Raw genomic sequence first — 17,040 nt, 5'->3', positions numbered from 1 at the left:
ATAGTGCAGTTGAGAAAAAAATTATATTGAATTATTTAAATTTATTTCCAAATAGATTGAGTTGAATATTTATATAAGAAACTGTGTCAGGTATAATATGGATTGCCTAGTCTAGAGGTCTACAGCAGTTGCTATGGTAATTGACCAACACTGTCTCAACACTGTTTCAATTAATAAAGGATAAATTAGATAGAACTCATTAGTATTAATTGCACTGCTTCTGTTAAAAGAGAACTTCAAATTTGTCTGGAAGTATTCTCTGTACTTTAAATCGTTAATGTAATACTGTATAAATTGTTAACGTAATACTGTAACTTAATTATAATCAAAAGTCCAATCAAAAATCCCTCAGAAGAGAACTTCAAAATTGTCTGGAAGTATTCTCTGTACTTTAAATTGTTAACATAATACTGTAACTTAATTATAATCAAAACTCCAATAAAAAATCCCTTAGATTTTCTACACAGAAATTATTATTGATTAAGTGGAATAATTAATTGATTAAATTTGATGTAGATTTTACTAAAAAAGATTCAGTATAATCTTGGACTGAGGATAATGTGAGTGAGTGGCCATGCTATTAAGACAGTGTAACCGTAATCCTTAGCCTTTATAGCAAGTGTTCAAGGTTCACTTGCTCCATGGTTCTGGTGGTAGAATCTAGAGTCTTCTTGGATAAGGACTGTAAGCCATAGGTCCAGTGTACACAATAATGCTTTATGTGCACTTGAAAGAATCTAGTACATCTTCCGAGACAAGTAGGGATTACCACGGTGTACTAGTTCATACAGACATTGCATTTTGTTGAAAGCCGGTGTAACAGAAAGTCCACAGCGCCATGAGGGCTATTGTTGTGGATATGGCGCTATAAAAAATCAAGACTATGGTATTGTTACTCTGAGCATAATTCCATCCCCATTATACAGTATACTCATCATATATGGTACCTTTGCCACAAATTGCGAATTACCAAATAGTTTATGTTCATGTACACCACATTTTATCTGCTGGTTTTATTGATCCTGCCTATCTCAAAATGTTTTTTTTTTATGACCTCATACAGTACTCTTATGATTTTAACACATCTACTTGTACACCACTCCAGACAACAAAAAATGTTCTAACTGAGAATTAAATACCACATTCGTGTTTTCAGACACATTTATTTTATCCTGGAGATGATTTATGCCTTGTCAGATTTTAATAGTGTTTCTTATTTTTACCTGTGGGGCTAAAGCCTGGCAAATAGCTTGTAGTGTGTAAATATGACTGTCTTCAATTCATCAAAGATGACATCAGTACCAAGTGACTTGCTCCATGGATTAGTAAAATTTAATAAATCATAAACAAGTTCACCCAGAGGACATTAAATTTGAAAAAGTTTGTACAGTACTAAAAACATGATCAATATATCTTGATAATAAATAACAAAATGACAAAATTAATATGAATATATTAAAATGTTTCTGAGTTAAGAAACTAGCTATTAATCTTATTTAGAATTGTTTCTTACTTATTGTCTCAATTATAAATTGTAAATTTGCCTTGATTGGGTATCTTGAACTTTGAAAAAAAAACTATCTTTAAAGCTTTTAATAATAGTTAATTGTGTAGTATACTGTAGAATTGTCGACGATTTACAGTACACTACAATAACATGAATTTTAGTCTCATATAAATGAGCATATGGCAATCAAACTTTTTTCAGAATTTATTATTACACGTATAGCAGAGGTGCTTAGGGTTTTTTTAAAAATTTTTTTTTAAACTTGGCACAAACCTTCTGTATGGTCCAATTAACAATCCTATAAGGCGTGCCCAAAAATCTATATTACCTCGCTACAGAAGATACAAAACTATAAAGAAAAACAATTGTGAAGACTTGGTTTATAAATGATTTATTATTATACACCGCAGACGATGTTATGAGGAGCAGCTCAATCTTCATTTGGTTGACTCTGATCTTCTGAAAGATACATAAGGCGTGCCCAAAAATCTATATTACCTCGCTACAGAAGATACAAAACTATAAAGAAAAACAATTGTGAAGACTTGGTTTATAAATGATTTATTATTATACACCGCAGACGATGTTATGAGGAGCAGCTCAATCTTCATTTGGTTGACTCTGATCTTCTGAAAGATACAACATTTCAATCTTCATTTTATTTTTCCATAATACAGTGGTCAAACTCCAGCCATAGCAGAGAAGAATTTCCTAGAGAGAGCAAAGTGGTTGGACATGTATGGAGTGGATTTACACCCTGTGCGAGGAGAGGATCAGGTGGATTACTATCTTGGCCTAACACCAACCGGAGTTGTTGTGTATAAAGGCAAAAATAAAGTCTCTGTTTATTACTGGTAAGAATTGAAATGGTATCAGTTTTGTGTGTCTCTGTAATGATTGTTTGCTCCATTATTCCCCAATTTTGAAATCCATCCATCCATCCATCCATGACCAATACCCATTCAGCGGAACATATATTCTCCCCAAAGCTTCTTGATATTATAATTTTCTTACCATGTAAACGGAAAATTAAATAGAGTACAGAGGAACTTATGATCCTGTGTGTTTATTTAAAACACCTTTTGTAAAAATAATAATAATATTTTATTTGTTGACACGTTGTCTATATACATATTATTACCATACGATACATGTAAACTCCAGAGGGTGTTATCACAACAATGTTATAATTATCAAATTAAATCTTGTATTTCTTCTATAGGCAAAGAGTGGTTCGAGTTCATTATCGGGAAAGAGAGTTTGTTATTACAACTAAAAACAAGGAGGTAAGTGGTCAAAAGAAATTCATAACTAGATTTGAACTCGTCACTACGGACGAGTTAGGTTATCCGCAGCGCAAAAGCCACGCGCACGACATAAGTTAGAATATTGCGCACAGAAAAACGATTATGCCATTGAAAAAGTGTTAGTGTGCCCTCTATTTTGCTTCACGTCTAAGTATATACGGTATACACTATATACTGTATACGTACTACATACAGTGCAGAATAGGTGAAAATAAGTGACCAAAGTTATTGACGCTTTTGAACATGATGACGTCATCACAATTTTAAAAATGGTAAATCATGTAGAAGATAATTGATTGACCTAGACAATATTACAAAATTTAGGAAAATGGAATATGGATAAGTAGAGATGCGCTCTATTAAATGTGATGAGCTATGACGAAAGAGACAAAAATCCTATATTTGATATTGGAGTGGCCATACGATGACGTCACAATGTCCGGTTAGCCAAATGGATGCATGATTCTATATCTACAACTCATCTACTTTCAGAATATGTAATACAAAATAAAATTGACCATGTAGTTTAGAATTTATGACTGTTTAAAAAAAGGTATAATTTTGACAAATTTTTGAAATTGTTTATCAAAAACGCGCGCAAATTGTTCAATTCTACGTGCTCGTATGACGTGATTTTAGGTCGAAATTGTTTGAAAGTTGGTAAAATTACTAGAAAAGGCTGAAAAAACCAAAATCAAGCAAAAAAAACTTGTTTTTGCCCTACGTGCGCACGCGCGCGTAAAAATATTGCGCACGCGTGGGAATTTTTGAAATGCTCAAAATGACATGAAACGCGTAGAAAGTTGATTAGAAATGGATTTTTCTCAATTTGAAATTTTAAACGCGCGTGCGCGCGTAACTTTCTATTAAACATGCCATTTTTAATCCATAGAAAGTTTGCGCTTGATATGACTTAAATTTTCACTAAGTTTCAAAACAAAATGACTTCTAGTTTTTAATCTATTATCAATCATTGAAATTCATAAAATGGCGCGTAAGTCACGTTGCGCGACTCTAAAGTCAAAAAACTAAACGTCCTGCACATCTACCGCTACAGGTCAATATTATGACAAAGTTACACAATCTTATGTTGGCCATAATTAGAGATATGCCTGCAACAAAATTCGTGGAAAGAAAGAAGAAAATAGAAAAAAAAAGAGAAAAAAAAAAAAAAAAAAAAAGATCCTGACAATAACAAGGGGTTATCCGCCAAGTGCGGATAACCAAATAGAAAAAAAAGGTGGGAACATGAGTGTTATTCAATTAAATGTAAAATTGTGTACTGATATTAACAGCATAGTTTATTAGAAACGTGTTTATCTAGCTTATCCTTTGCCATTCTTATCATCTCAGGATAAAATTTTAACTTTCTAACTTATAATGTTCATTATTTGTAAAATATTGAGTGAGTATGTTTTATAGTAGAATTAAATTAGATTGAGAGAAAAGAAAATTGAGTTGAACTCAGTGAATGGGAAAACAAAATTTAAAATTTAAAATTAAAAAAAAAAAATCTTTGCCACCAGAGTCTTGAGAATGAATACATCTTTGAGGTGGAGAGTAAAGCTGCATGTAAGCATTTGTGGAAGTGCTGTGTGGAGCAGCATAGCTTCTTTAGACTTCCTCAAATGATGGACAACCAGGCAGATATTCAGAGGCAGACAGGGACAGCAAGAAGTCCTAAATACAGGCAAAAGTGAGTATTGACATTTGAAAAAGTTCTATAACTACTAACTTCTAAATCTGAAATTTAATGAAAAGTTTTACATTTTAACAGGGAGTTTTGTGTTAAAACCCTGTTTTTTCTCATGAAGACCTAAGACATTGTGTAGAGCATCTTGAGTATGCTTGTTCTGTAAACAAGGTTCCCACCTTTGAGAAAGGACAGTGAATGAAGATATAGCCCTAATACTTTTATTGTTCCCTTCTCAGTGCAAGAACACAAAAAGAAGCACTTGAAATTTCACAAGAAATTAATCGAGCACCACCAAAAGTCTACCGTGCTCGCAGTAGAAGGTATGCTCCTCGATCAGCAGAACAGAACACAAAAAGTCGTAGCCCACCAGACGGAGAGACTAACAGCGAAAGTAGAAAGGGTCAAACCAATGGTGGTACAACAGTGTCAAAAGCCCCTGAGCCAACACGAACGTAAGTTAGAATAACCCACCATTTGTAAATTGTTAGAAATGAATTCAGACTGGACCATAGATGAATTAAAATAATAATAATTGTGGTATTTTTGTATTCTGATTTGTATTCAGAATTGATAGATATTAATAAAAAAAATTGTTTTAAATGGATAAATATTTGTAAGACATTAGTTTAGTGGAGGTATGAAGGTTGAAGTTTTATGATTAAGGTGTATGTCCACTTCTGAAATCCACTCAATTGTCCAAGCTTGACCATTCTACATCTCTGTGTAAACTATCAAACTAAAAAAAAAGTGTGATTTGCCCAAATATGGTAGTGATATGCCTCATGCATCATCATGTCCATATATGGGCACTAACATAAAGTTTGACATTTTTTGGCATGTCAACAATGTTCAGGTAGTTTGCCAGATTGACATTCCCAACTATCCCAACCACTCCTCCTGCTAGGCTGTTGGTACCTGTATTAACTAATACTCCATATGATCTAAATCTCGTATCTTATTTAAAATATTTCTCATTATCTTTTTGGCTTTCTGTAGGCCCCACCAACATCGTCGTAATGTACAAGACCCAAATGGATCAACCACTCCCTGGGAAGGAAACGAGAGAGTGTAAGTATTAATCATAAGTTAATCATTCTGAAGATTAGGGGGTTGCCCTGGTGTATTGATCCACCTCAGCCCTTGCCGTTGCCACCAAATGAGCACCATTAAGTGGCAGCTGTACGACAAAAGAGAAGAAAATTGTATTTTATTATGTCATCTACACCTGTTCACAATTCAGCACAGTAGGCTACAATGCGTAGGTTATTTCTGCATATTTAGATTAATTTTTATTTACAAGGTTTACACAATACTTGTCCTATGTATTAAAGTCTAATATGTGTTAAAATTGTAACATGTGAACATAATTTTTCAGTGGGTTATATACAGCAGCAGGAGCTTCACCAGTGTCTGTACGAAGTGTCAATTCCAATCATAGACGCCGCTCACGCTCACGTTCCCCCGGTGCAAATTCATATCGTAGGCAAGATACAGACAAGTCTGATTACTCGGGAAATGAAAGCGAATCAAGCAGACGACGCAGGTAATGAGAGAATCATTTGCATTTTATTATGTTGTATAATTCACTAAAGTTCTGTCTAAATTATCAAACTTTATGCAACAAAAAAATGTGATGTACCTATATATGGACGCAATGATTTCATATCACTACCATATTTGAGCACATCACACTTTTTTGTCAAACTAGTTTGATATTTTATAACTTCATAGTTACCAACGTCTTTGCATTCTCACTTCTGATGAAAGTCAAAGAATATTGATCGAAACGTTGAGAAGCAGTTCTTTTCAGAAAATATGTGGTATACTTTAAATTTTATATCAATAACATAATATTTTATTAATTTCTTTATTGATTCGTAGGCACAAACACAAGTCTGGTTCAGAATCAGAAGGTGACAATCAACATCATCATAGACACCGTAGAAGAAGGTAAATAAGAAGGTCAAGAAGTGTGGTGAACCTTCAACCATTCATAAAACTATCATACAATTTTTATAACTGACGATCCAATGTAAATAATTCAAAATCTCATATCTCAAAGATTTAGAGGATAAATTGAACCTCAACAAGGCCATATACATGGCTGTAGTCGCGTGCGCAAATTTGTGTTAGTGTTTACCGACCGACTGACCGAACGACCAACCGACCGACATAGTGAGCTGTAGAATTGCTTTTGCATTCGACTAAAAACATGAAACATACAAATTGGTCAATCAGATATGCCTATCTGCTCAGCCATGCACACCTTCTTAAGCTATGTCTACCCTATCAAACTAGTTTGACAAAAAAGTGTGATGTGCCCAAATAAGGTAGTGATATTCCCAAATATGGTAGTGACATCATCATGTCCATATATGGGCACATCACCTTTTTTTTTCACATAAAGTTTTATAGTGTAGACAATATGCACTTGAATATACTGTCTGCACATGCCCTTTATGTCCAGTATCACAGGCAATAGTTCTATTTTACTACTACTACTTTTTATCACATATGATGCCTGTGTGATGCTAGAGTTAGGTTAGGCTTGGCCTATGATACAGTTGTCACAAGTGGTACTGTACCACAGAATTTACCTATGAGACTGGACAAATAGATCTATTACAATCTGAGTGTAATTCCGCATATTGTATGCTAAAAACGTTCCTTATATACAAAGTGAACATATTTATTTTATATATTTATAATCACGATCAAATAGCCTTAATATACTAAATATTGAATGGCAATATGAACACTGCCATGTTGCCTCATAAGAATAAGAAGGTTGAAATTTGAATTATTCCTACCAAGGATTCACTCTTCCTTGTTCCTACAGTACTACTAATATTTTTAAGTGAGCCTTTTCTGTTTTTGTATAGTTTGCTTAAATACAATAGTAATGTAGTATTACTATTCACAATTATTCATATATTGCATGTGACTCATATTATTGATACCATTGATTGTAATTATTTGATCATTAACTCAATTAACTCTCATTATTACTTCAATTCATTCATGTGGACAACCTTGAGACTGTTAAATAATCATTATTAATTACTTACGCTTATTTAATTGTTGAACTTCAACCTAATTCACATTACTCTGTTGAGAGAAGTATATATACTAAATATTGACTAATTATACCACAAATGCGTGCGTCGACATTGCATAGATAAGCATGGCCTGATTGCATACTGTGGGGACTTTATAACCATCACTGGGTTTCATCACCCCCATCCCACGTCCGTACTATTTCATCATGATCTCCCCTTTTCTTGTTTATGTATCACGTCATCTTAATATGCTCATCAACAACCGAATATCATCGACCCAAAATATCTTGTATCATGGAGCTATAGTTTAGTTTTTACTAAAATTAGAACCTCTATTAAGGGGACACCTTAAAAACTCAACATAAAGTGTCCCTTAAATACGGGCTGGCATAAAGGCGGAGTTAAAACAATTTTTCCATTGTTATTTTCATGAGTGTCACAAGAGGGGTCACATGAGGGATATAATTGTATGGGAATATATGATCTGCTCTTATAGTATGTAACCTCCACTGATGTATTCTTTAAAACAAGGATAGTTGCTAAAAGTTGCCACAGCTGTAATGTCCCTTGACAATTTTCGGTAAAGTTGTACCTCAAGATTCTGTTTTGAAGACAAAATGGAAACATAACATGTCGTACCTAATAAGCATTATTTATTAATTAATACATATAATTGAATAGTTAATTATGCACTTTCATTGGTCTGTATTGCACCCAACTAATATCAAAACATGCAATTTAATTTCCTAACTTCAGGTCAGCCTCTAGAGGGGGCGATAGTAGCGGAAGTGAGTCCGAACATCGCCACAAAAAACATCAGAGCAGACGACGCAGGAGGTACATCGTTTACTAACAAATTAAACATACTAAAACTTAAGTAATGTGTAGTGCCTGGTAATTTGCATGGAAATAGTACTACTAATTTATCATTTTTACTGAAAAAATTAAATATTTGGTTAATTAATATTTTAGGTGATGGTTTAGATCCGACAATCAAGTTAAAAAACAAACATTTTTTAAAGCATTATAATTTTTATATGTAATTGAAAAAATACTAAAATAAAATAATGTAAAATTGGTTCCCTCACGGAAATAAATAAATCAGAAATTCTTGTTTTAAGAATGATATTCTAAAAACTAGGAAAGATCTTCTCATTCTAGTTTAGCAAAAGTTGGCTAAACCTTTCCTTTCTGGAAAAAGAAATATAAATACATATAGTATAATTATTATGTTATATAGATCATCAGATCGCATGGTTGATTCACAAGCCCAGTGGGAGTACATTCAACAAGCGCATCAGAACCGAGGTGAAGTGAGAACAGCAGATGATGTCGTGATACGTAATCTTAGAAACGGGTAATTAAATTTGTTGTTATTGAATTTTGACAGAATAATAAATGAGATCAAGGAATTATGAATATTTAGAATTTGTTTCCTACATAAAAGGAACTAGGTATATGAAAACCTGTAGTAAAGGAATATTCCTGCAACATAGCCATTCTACAAGGTTCAGGCTTTCTACAAGTTATAGGCCATGTCAGCATTATTCTACTGCAGTTACTTAAGTAACTACCTTTTGTTTACTCTTTTATTTAGCAAGATTGTTTGTTAATCATACACACTGTTTATTAACTGCCTTATAAAATTCTACATTGGAGCAAACATAGATCATATGGTATTGCAGTAAAAATATGTAGCTACTGCAGAAACTTCAGTAGAATAATGTTGACATTCTCTGTAAATTGTAGCATTCTACTGTATGTCGCAAGGAATATATGTTTTAATGTACTACATACCAGGTTTCTAGCTAACATAGTGACCCTTTCAGATAGAACCTTAGATGGCATGACTTTGAGACACAATTGTTCTGTTTTATAATAATATTAAATTTAATAATTGTATAAAGTAATTACATTTTCATAATGGATTAAATCCATATATTCTGTGGTTTACAAATTTGATATTGATATGATAAGTATCACATTTACTTAGCCTTTGTAAATTTGATATGCATTATAATAATAATAATCTGAATGCGACCTATATTTATATAATTCACACATAAAAGTAGATTAGTTACTGCACAGTAGTACTACATGTAAACGTAACAAGTGTCAGATTTTTATGTCATATTTAGGGACATAAAAATTGCACTTTAATGTCATGTTTAGAGTGATATTGATTCACAATATAGAAATGTACCACATAGTGATGTGATGCGAGTAATGTCACAAACAGTAACCTTCCCTTCCTCCAATCTACCCCCTTCCTTCATCTACCCCTTCCTCCATCTACCCCTTCCTCCATCTATCCCCTTCCTCCATCTACCCTTCCTCCATCTACCCCTTCCTCCATCTACCCCTTCCTCCATCTACCCCTTCCTCCATCTATCCCCTTCCTCCATCTATCCCCTTCCTTCATCCTCCCCTTCATCTATCCCCTTCCTCCATCTATGCCCTTCTTTCATCTACCCCTTCCTCCATCTATCCCCTTCCTCCATCTATCCCCTTCCTTCATCCTCCCCTTCATCTATCCCCTTCCTCCATCTATGCCCTTCTTTCATCTAACCCCTTCCTTCAACTATCCCCTTCCTTCATCCTCTCCAAACCCTGGATATGCCACTTTATACACACCTAGATTTAGACACTCTAAATTTGCATGTTTAATATTATTAATCCACTTGTTCTCTACATACAGGAATCTTCCTATTACTCCAACACCGGAACAACGAATGTGGCGCCGTGCTCGATCGTAGGTTTTCATTGAAGTTTAACATCTGGCTTTTGCTGTCACTGTTAATATTTGATTTACCCTTTTTTTCATGCTTTTATTTAAATGTTTTATTTATTTGTGGTTTTGGGATATTTTTTTTCTTTTCTGCATGCTTTACTAATTATGTTTTTATGCTTTTAACTTGCAATACTTTTCTTCTGTTTACTTGTGTATAATCTGCTACAACAAAATAAATAAATGATAAGAAAATAGAAAATCTTGATTCATAATTCCTGTTTTACAACTATTAATTTATACTTTTACTGTAGTTTGTACTATGCAAACACAATTCTATCATCAGTTGACATAACTACCATTTGTTTTGTATTCAATTTTTAAATGAATAATTTTGATGCTTTTGTTGCTTTTATTCTTGTATTAAATAACCTTGTTGTCAGCTTTATGTGAATTAGTCAAAGTATTAAATATTATGTAGGTCTGAACAATCCCCATACTCTTGAAAGAGGATTAAACTTAATCATGGACTAACTTTATTCTTGAACTAATTAGTCTTGGACTAATGCTAGCTTATAGAAAAAGAATATGTAATGGGTCGCCTAACTGATAAATATACATGGTTTCAAGAATACCAAACAAAGATGGTTCAAGCCTATTTTAATCCTGGAGTAACTAATCCAGGACTAAAGGTTAGTCCTGGATTACTAGTTCAAGACTAAAAGTTAGTCCTGGATTACTAGTTTAGGACTAAAGGTTAGTCCTGGATTACTAGTTCAAGACTAAAAGTTAGTCCTGGATTACTAGTTTAGGACTAAAGGTTAGTCCTGGATTACTAGTTCAAGACTAAAAGTTAGTCCTGGATTATAAATTCAGGACTAAAGGTTAGTCCTGGATTACTAGTTTAGGACTAAAGGTTAGTCCTGGATTACTAGTTCAAGACTAAAAGTTAGTCCTGGATTATAAGTTCAGGACTAAAGGTTAGTCATGGATTACTAGTTCAGGACTAAAGGTTAGTCCTGGATTACTAGTTCAGGATTAAAGGTTAGTCCTGGATTACTAGTTCAGGATTAAAGTTTGTTCTTTAAAATACAGGTTAATATAAGAAAGTTTTAGCTTTAACCATCTACTACAAAAATACAAATGAAATGAATAATATGACATCACCTAATATACACAGAAATCTGGTCTTGTCATGAAACTCCAAATAGCACAATCTGGTGATTACATTGTCGTGTTTGATGTGAATTGTTTATTGAACCTTGAAGTAAAACATGTGTAATGGAAAAATGTCCGTATTTCCATTTTAGGCATTCTGGAGACAGACGAGCCAGCAAGGAATTGAAGAAACATATTGAGTATGAACTTGTTGACACTGAGCAGGACGGAGATCCATATGACATTCCTTATAAAAACATTGTGTGAGTTATTTGTTTTTTTAATATCGTATAGGCATTCTAACCCTAAAAAATATTCATGTTCATAAATTATGTTATCCATTTTTTGTAGAACTACTGGAGTTGCAGTTAGAGTGAGTAAATCACCCTTACAGCCTAGGAAGAGAAGCAGAAGCAGAGACAGAAAGAGGCTTAGTCAGTCAAGCATTGAGGGCGACAGACAATATGAAGAGGATGAGTATGTTACATTGTTTTATTATACTGTATATACTCTTGTTTAAGCCCACCCTGGGGATAATAAACCAATTTGCAGTTGTCATGAATGATTATTAATTTTTATTTACGTTATGTTTTATTCAATTTATGAATTTAATTGTTTACATACAGTACTGGTGGAATTAACTTTAGAGCTTTACCTTTTCTTCATCACAAGAACTTTGCTATTTAAATTGTCAAATAAATTAATTTTTTTTCTTGTTATCTACTTAGGGACAAGTTCATAACATTATCAATTCAACAACCTACACCCGTACAACAAGCTAGACATAATTCAGGCTACGAACCACCGTACAGTTCTCCAACCCACAAACCCAGACAACAAAACAATGGTCCTCCTCCTCCATACACACAAGCATCTCCAAGTCGAGAAAAGCATCGGAACGGAGAGATTCGTGTTGTGTCTGGACCAGTGCGTCCATCAGGGGAAAATGGAGGAAGAGTACCAGATGTTGCCAACGTTGGAGAACGAGGAATGTTTGCTAGGCAACAGGAAGAGAAGATAAAAAGGATGAGTAGAAATGGAAAAGATCAGGTACTGAACTATTAAAATAAAGAATTGGTTAATTAAGATTTAATGTCGACCTTAAGCCTATACTACACTAGCAACTTTACCAAACTTTGTGTGTGGTATCTGTCTGACACTAGGTACTGGAGGCTGCCAATTTTCATCTGATCACATGACTGCTGAGTTCACAAACCTTTAAGAAGGTGCAAACAAGTTGTTAACTATCTACACTAGCAAACTTCATGAATGTTTCTTGCCAAACTTGGAGTTTGCTCACGTTTGCTTAGAAACTATGGAAAAATCTACTCATTTTAGAACTATAGGATAGCTATATATGCTGATAAAAATAAAATTCACACACACGTCCAATCAAATGACGACATGACGACAAGAGCAATAATATTGTGATACTATTTTAGTGTTGATCATGACATCATTTGATTGGATTTTAACAAATATTATTGTAATATTAAAGACAGCATAAATAATGGTTATAAACTTTTAGTTTTATGTAAGAAAAATATATGTTATCTATTTACCGTCTATCATCCTAGTGTGTAGCAGCCGTAATGCTATAATTAAGTACAAGGTGTACAGAGCCATTGATATATATGTATTTTTCTAAACATAATTTCTCTTGTGTTTACTAGGATGCTGGGAGTGGTTATTACTCTGCTTCTGTGTATAGAGTTGACATGAGTGACACACCAAGCCCAAATCCCTACCTACTTCTACACTCTTCCTTTCGTCCGTACACCTCGTCTTTCTGCAAGACAAAGGAAGACGATGGTGATAAGTTTAGCAGTCAGAGAAACAGGCGTGATTCTGGTATTGAAAGTGATTATATTTATCAAAGGTATGTATTTATCAGATAAGAATTTTGATTATTTTGCATCTGTTCTTGCATATTAGAAAAACAGCAATGTATATATCAGATATGCATTAACTCAGTTCCTTTCGTAACACAAAGTTCATAGATTATTTAACGTTTTTAATGTCTATATCATGCTAAAATTGAGGTTTTATTTTTGAACACGCAATTAGAACTCTAGCTCTGTCATATTTGGTATAATTTACACTTTATACTGGTAGTTTGGCTTGGTGTTTAGTAGGACCCAGCACTGTGGTCAATTTACAAGAGTTGTCTAAACAATATAGATTATTTGATAAAAATCCTAGAAAGTAGGAAGCATTTTGCCATTTTTCCTGACTGTCTAAATCAAAACACTAAATGCTGCAGACAATCATTCAATTCATGTATTTAATAGCAAGTTTTTAAGATCACTTTATAATCGCTTGTTACAACGCTTTATATTATTGTATTCATATGTCTAATTGCAAGTTAAATTCAACTTTTTTTTTTTTTAAATTCAAATTTCATTTTTTCCATGTTGTTTAAATGACAAGTAAATACTATAATTGTATATCGTATCGTAAATAATTAGTTCTTATTCTCCTTCTACAGTGATTCAGTAGAAGGTCAGTTCAAGGAATCTGTGTCAGATTATGAATGTGAAGATTCATTGGCAGTAAGATTAGATAACACATTACGTATACAAAACTCTTCCAATCAACCGAATATAAAACACTCACAAGTTGACAGTGAATTCAACAGTGGGAGTAATTTAATGGCAGGGTCTTTTGGTGAAATTAGCGAGTATCCGTCACTTCATTTAGACTCATCAAAAATTAAACTTGAAGATTTAAAAAGATGCATGGCTGAACTTTCATGTCCGGTTACCTCAGGATTAGGTCAAAGGTCAAATAGAAACTCTTTTGAGCAAAATGCTTATTTATCTCAGGATGAGGTGCATGGATCAGGTATACAATACATGCCAAACGGTAGTGAGTTGTTGGTGTCATCTAGCCCTGGTGCGATTGAACACTGTGGTGACCAGGATGTAAATGATGCTACTTATTCAACAACAGAACAATTGTATGTGCATTCCATTAGAGAGCTTTATGAAAATATGAATCTAGGAATTCAACCGAACCAGTATAGTATATGTGAATATAATCCTAATTTAGAAGCTATACATTCTTCTACAATTTCCTACCCAAGTCAAGAGGATCTGATGTCTATATATGGAAATAATCAAAGTGTAAAAGATGAACACTCATCAGGAAGAAGTGAAAGTTCATAGAAGTATAAAGTATGAAATCCTCTTCGTCAGCGTGTGCACCCATTACTGCTCCGTCATCCCCAGCCTAACTTGTCAGTATGAAATCCTCTGCCTCAGAGTGTGCACCCATTACTGCCCCATCATCCCTAGCCTAACTTGTCAGTATGAAATCCTCTGCCTCAGAGTGTGCACCCATTACTGCTCCATCATCCCCAGCCTAACTTAATGGATAGAATATTTTTATGAGTTAAAAAATTGAGTGTCTTGTCAGTCAATCTCTCAATCAATCAACAAATACAAACGATAAATTATATGTTTTATACCGCACTTCAGGTCTGTTTTTAATGAAAAATCACAAAAGAACTGCTTTCTTCAACCTTGGTTTTATATAAAGATTGTGTTACAACTAAAAATTGCTCCACGAAAACCTGGTATTTAACAATCGAGATCAATTTAAAATCAGTTTAAAATAAGACTTCGTTTATAAGCATGATAAATTATGAAATAGTTTATCCATCGTGTAATTGGCGAGTTGCTTGCTGTTGGATGCGAAGGAAGAAAAAAGAGGAAAACGATTTATATCATAAATGGGGCTGAGAATGACAATCCATAAAAATAAAGACTTTTTTAATGTGTATATAAATTCGGAGGAATATTTATGTTGTGTACATACAGTATATAATTGCTTGCTTTTAATTTACTAAATTATATTTGTAAATTAATAATGTATCTGTATATATGGATACAAATACAAGATTCTGTGTGAAATTTACCAAAATAATACATTACAATGTATGAATGTCAAATGCTATCTTTAAACTGTTCTTGTTATCAACCATGTTGCTTGTAAAAATATACATAACTGCTTTAAAAAAGCATTATTCAGCATCGATTATACAAAATAGTCTTGTCTCAAAATTGTTCTTATGTATATATGTTTAGTCTGTCTACACTATCAAACTTTATGTGACAAAAAAATGTGATGTGCAAATATATGGAAGCCGGACACGATGAGGTCATACCACTACCATATTTGATCACATCACTACCATATTTGGGCACATTACACTTTTTTTGTCAAACTTGTTTGGTAGACAGAGCTTTACAGGAACCGGAATTTGCAGTAATGCAAATGATTAAATATTGCGTATCTATTAAATCAAAACAATTATGATCAAAGTATGTTTCATTGTTTCCGCAGCATAACTATAACAAACTGAGATCTAACTGTTGACCTTTATTTTGTTAATGTGCTTGAAATCATGATTGTTAACGTCATGGTCATCAAAAGTAAAAGTTGTAACATTAATTCATTTTTAAAAAGATGATTATCTGGTTAAACTGTGATTCATTTTCACTGAACTTTTTAAAAACTAAATAATCAAACATAACTGTGGAAATGAGAATCACCAGAACTTTCCGTGCTGATGGACACAGACCTAGGCCTAATATCATGATCTGGTGGCTTTTCCCGCCGCTTCTTTAGGCTGTTATATTCAAGAGAACGGAATCAATAGTTTCCATGCCGTAGCTTATTGTTTATTATATAAACATTAAAACATTTAAAACAAAATCTAGTGTACAAATTACTGTGAAATACAACAGCGCCACATGTTGTCCTCTGTTTTGTTTGTAAACACCACCGAGATATGCAGCAGCAGCAGATTTTGTGTGTACGATTTGGAGATATATATCAGGGAAGAGTTAAATTTTGATAATTAAAGTAATTTAACTCTTCCCTGTATATATGTACTAATTTCATTCAAAAAGGCATTTAAATTAGCTTTAGATCGTTTTTAGAATTTTGATTAAATAATGGGGACATCCCTACAAGACGTGGAATCGTTGGAAAATACATAAGGATCATCCAATACATAATTAGCCTATATATGAGTTCCAGTTGCCTGTCGAAGTTTCGTATTGCTGCAGCCTGTCTGGGCCTTGGCCTGTTGCAGTGTTAGTATTAGGCCTAGGCGTTTTAGCCTTGTTAGGCCTAGGATTGTTTGGTCATTTGTTGACATAATTAACACTACAGTAGGTGCGTTTATAAAATCCATATAAATAATAATATTTAATATAATTATACTGTAATTATTATAAACCAAATGTTACTGTTTTAATCAATGTGAATCTAATGTAGGCCTGCCTACCTATTTGATTCAAATGACAGGAATCTATTTAGATGTTATATGAAACAAATAATGAATGTTTTATATTCGTGTAATGGTACAAATAATGGCATTTGGTAAATGATGAAAGGCTATATTTCAACTCGGCACGCGCCTCGTTGAAATAATGTGTATTTGGAAACTCGGACTGGGCATGCTCAAACCCTAAAGCACGTCTGGAGAAGAGAGTCTATGGCAAGTAATCTGCTGTCTGTCAACGTAGGCATTTATCATTGAATAAGGGTCAAATCCTTCCAAAAAAATATGCATA

The 17,040-nt window shown here is 33.5% G+C and overlaps 1 protein-coding gene across 2 annotated transcripts in view; it reads left to right on the top strand.

Moving 5' to 3' along the window:
• LOC144854879 (band 4.1-like protein 4) overlaps positions 1–16,288 on the top strand; it is a 39,757-nt gene extending 23,469 nt beyond the window's left edge. The window contains exons 6-20 of one of the 2 annotated variants that reach the window (XM_078712881.1): positions 2,185–2,361; positions 2,730–2,793; positions 4,341–4,510; positions 4,747–4,962; positions 5,507–5,578; positions 5,886–6,053; positions 6,392–6,460; positions 8,326–8,406; positions 8,810–8,926; positions 10,268–10,321; positions 11,608–11,718; positions 11,807–11,932; positions 12,184–12,505; positions 13,129–13,334; positions 13,944–16,288. In XM_078712881.1, the coding sequence (XP_078569007.1) occupies positions 2,185–2,361; positions 2,730–2,793; positions 4,341–4,510; positions 4,747–4,962; positions 5,507–5,578; positions 5,886–6,053; positions 6,392–6,460; positions 8,326–8,406; positions 8,810–8,926; positions 10,268–10,321; positions 11,608–11,718; positions 11,807–11,932; positions 12,184–12,505; positions 13,129–13,334; positions 13,944–14,622 (2,632 nt within the window). In that variant the 3' untranslated portion in view covers positions 14,623–16,288. The remainder of the gene's footprint in view (positions 1–2,184; positions 2,362–2,729; positions 2,794–4,340; positions 4,511–4,746; positions 4,963–5,506; positions 5,579–5,885; positions 6,054–6,391; positions 6,461–8,325; positions 8,407–8,809; positions 8,927–10,267; positions 10,322–11,607; positions 11,719–11,806; positions 11,933–12,183; positions 12,506–13,128; positions 13,335–13,943) is intronic. The other variant, XM_078712882.1, reaches the window with a different exon arrangement.
• The last annotated feature ends 752 nt before the right edge of the window (positions 16,289–17,040 follow it).

The sequence above is a fragment of the Antedon bifida genome, chromosome 10, assembly GCF_963402885.1.
Source record: "Antedon bifida chromosome 10, ecAntBifi1.1, whole genome shotgun sequence".
NCBI lineage: Eukaryota > Metazoa > Echinodermata > Crinoidea > Comatulida > Antedonidae > Antedon > Antedon bifida.
The sequence above is the reverse complement of the archived record's forward strand: the minus strand, read 5'-3'. Positions and strand labels throughout refer to the sequence as shown.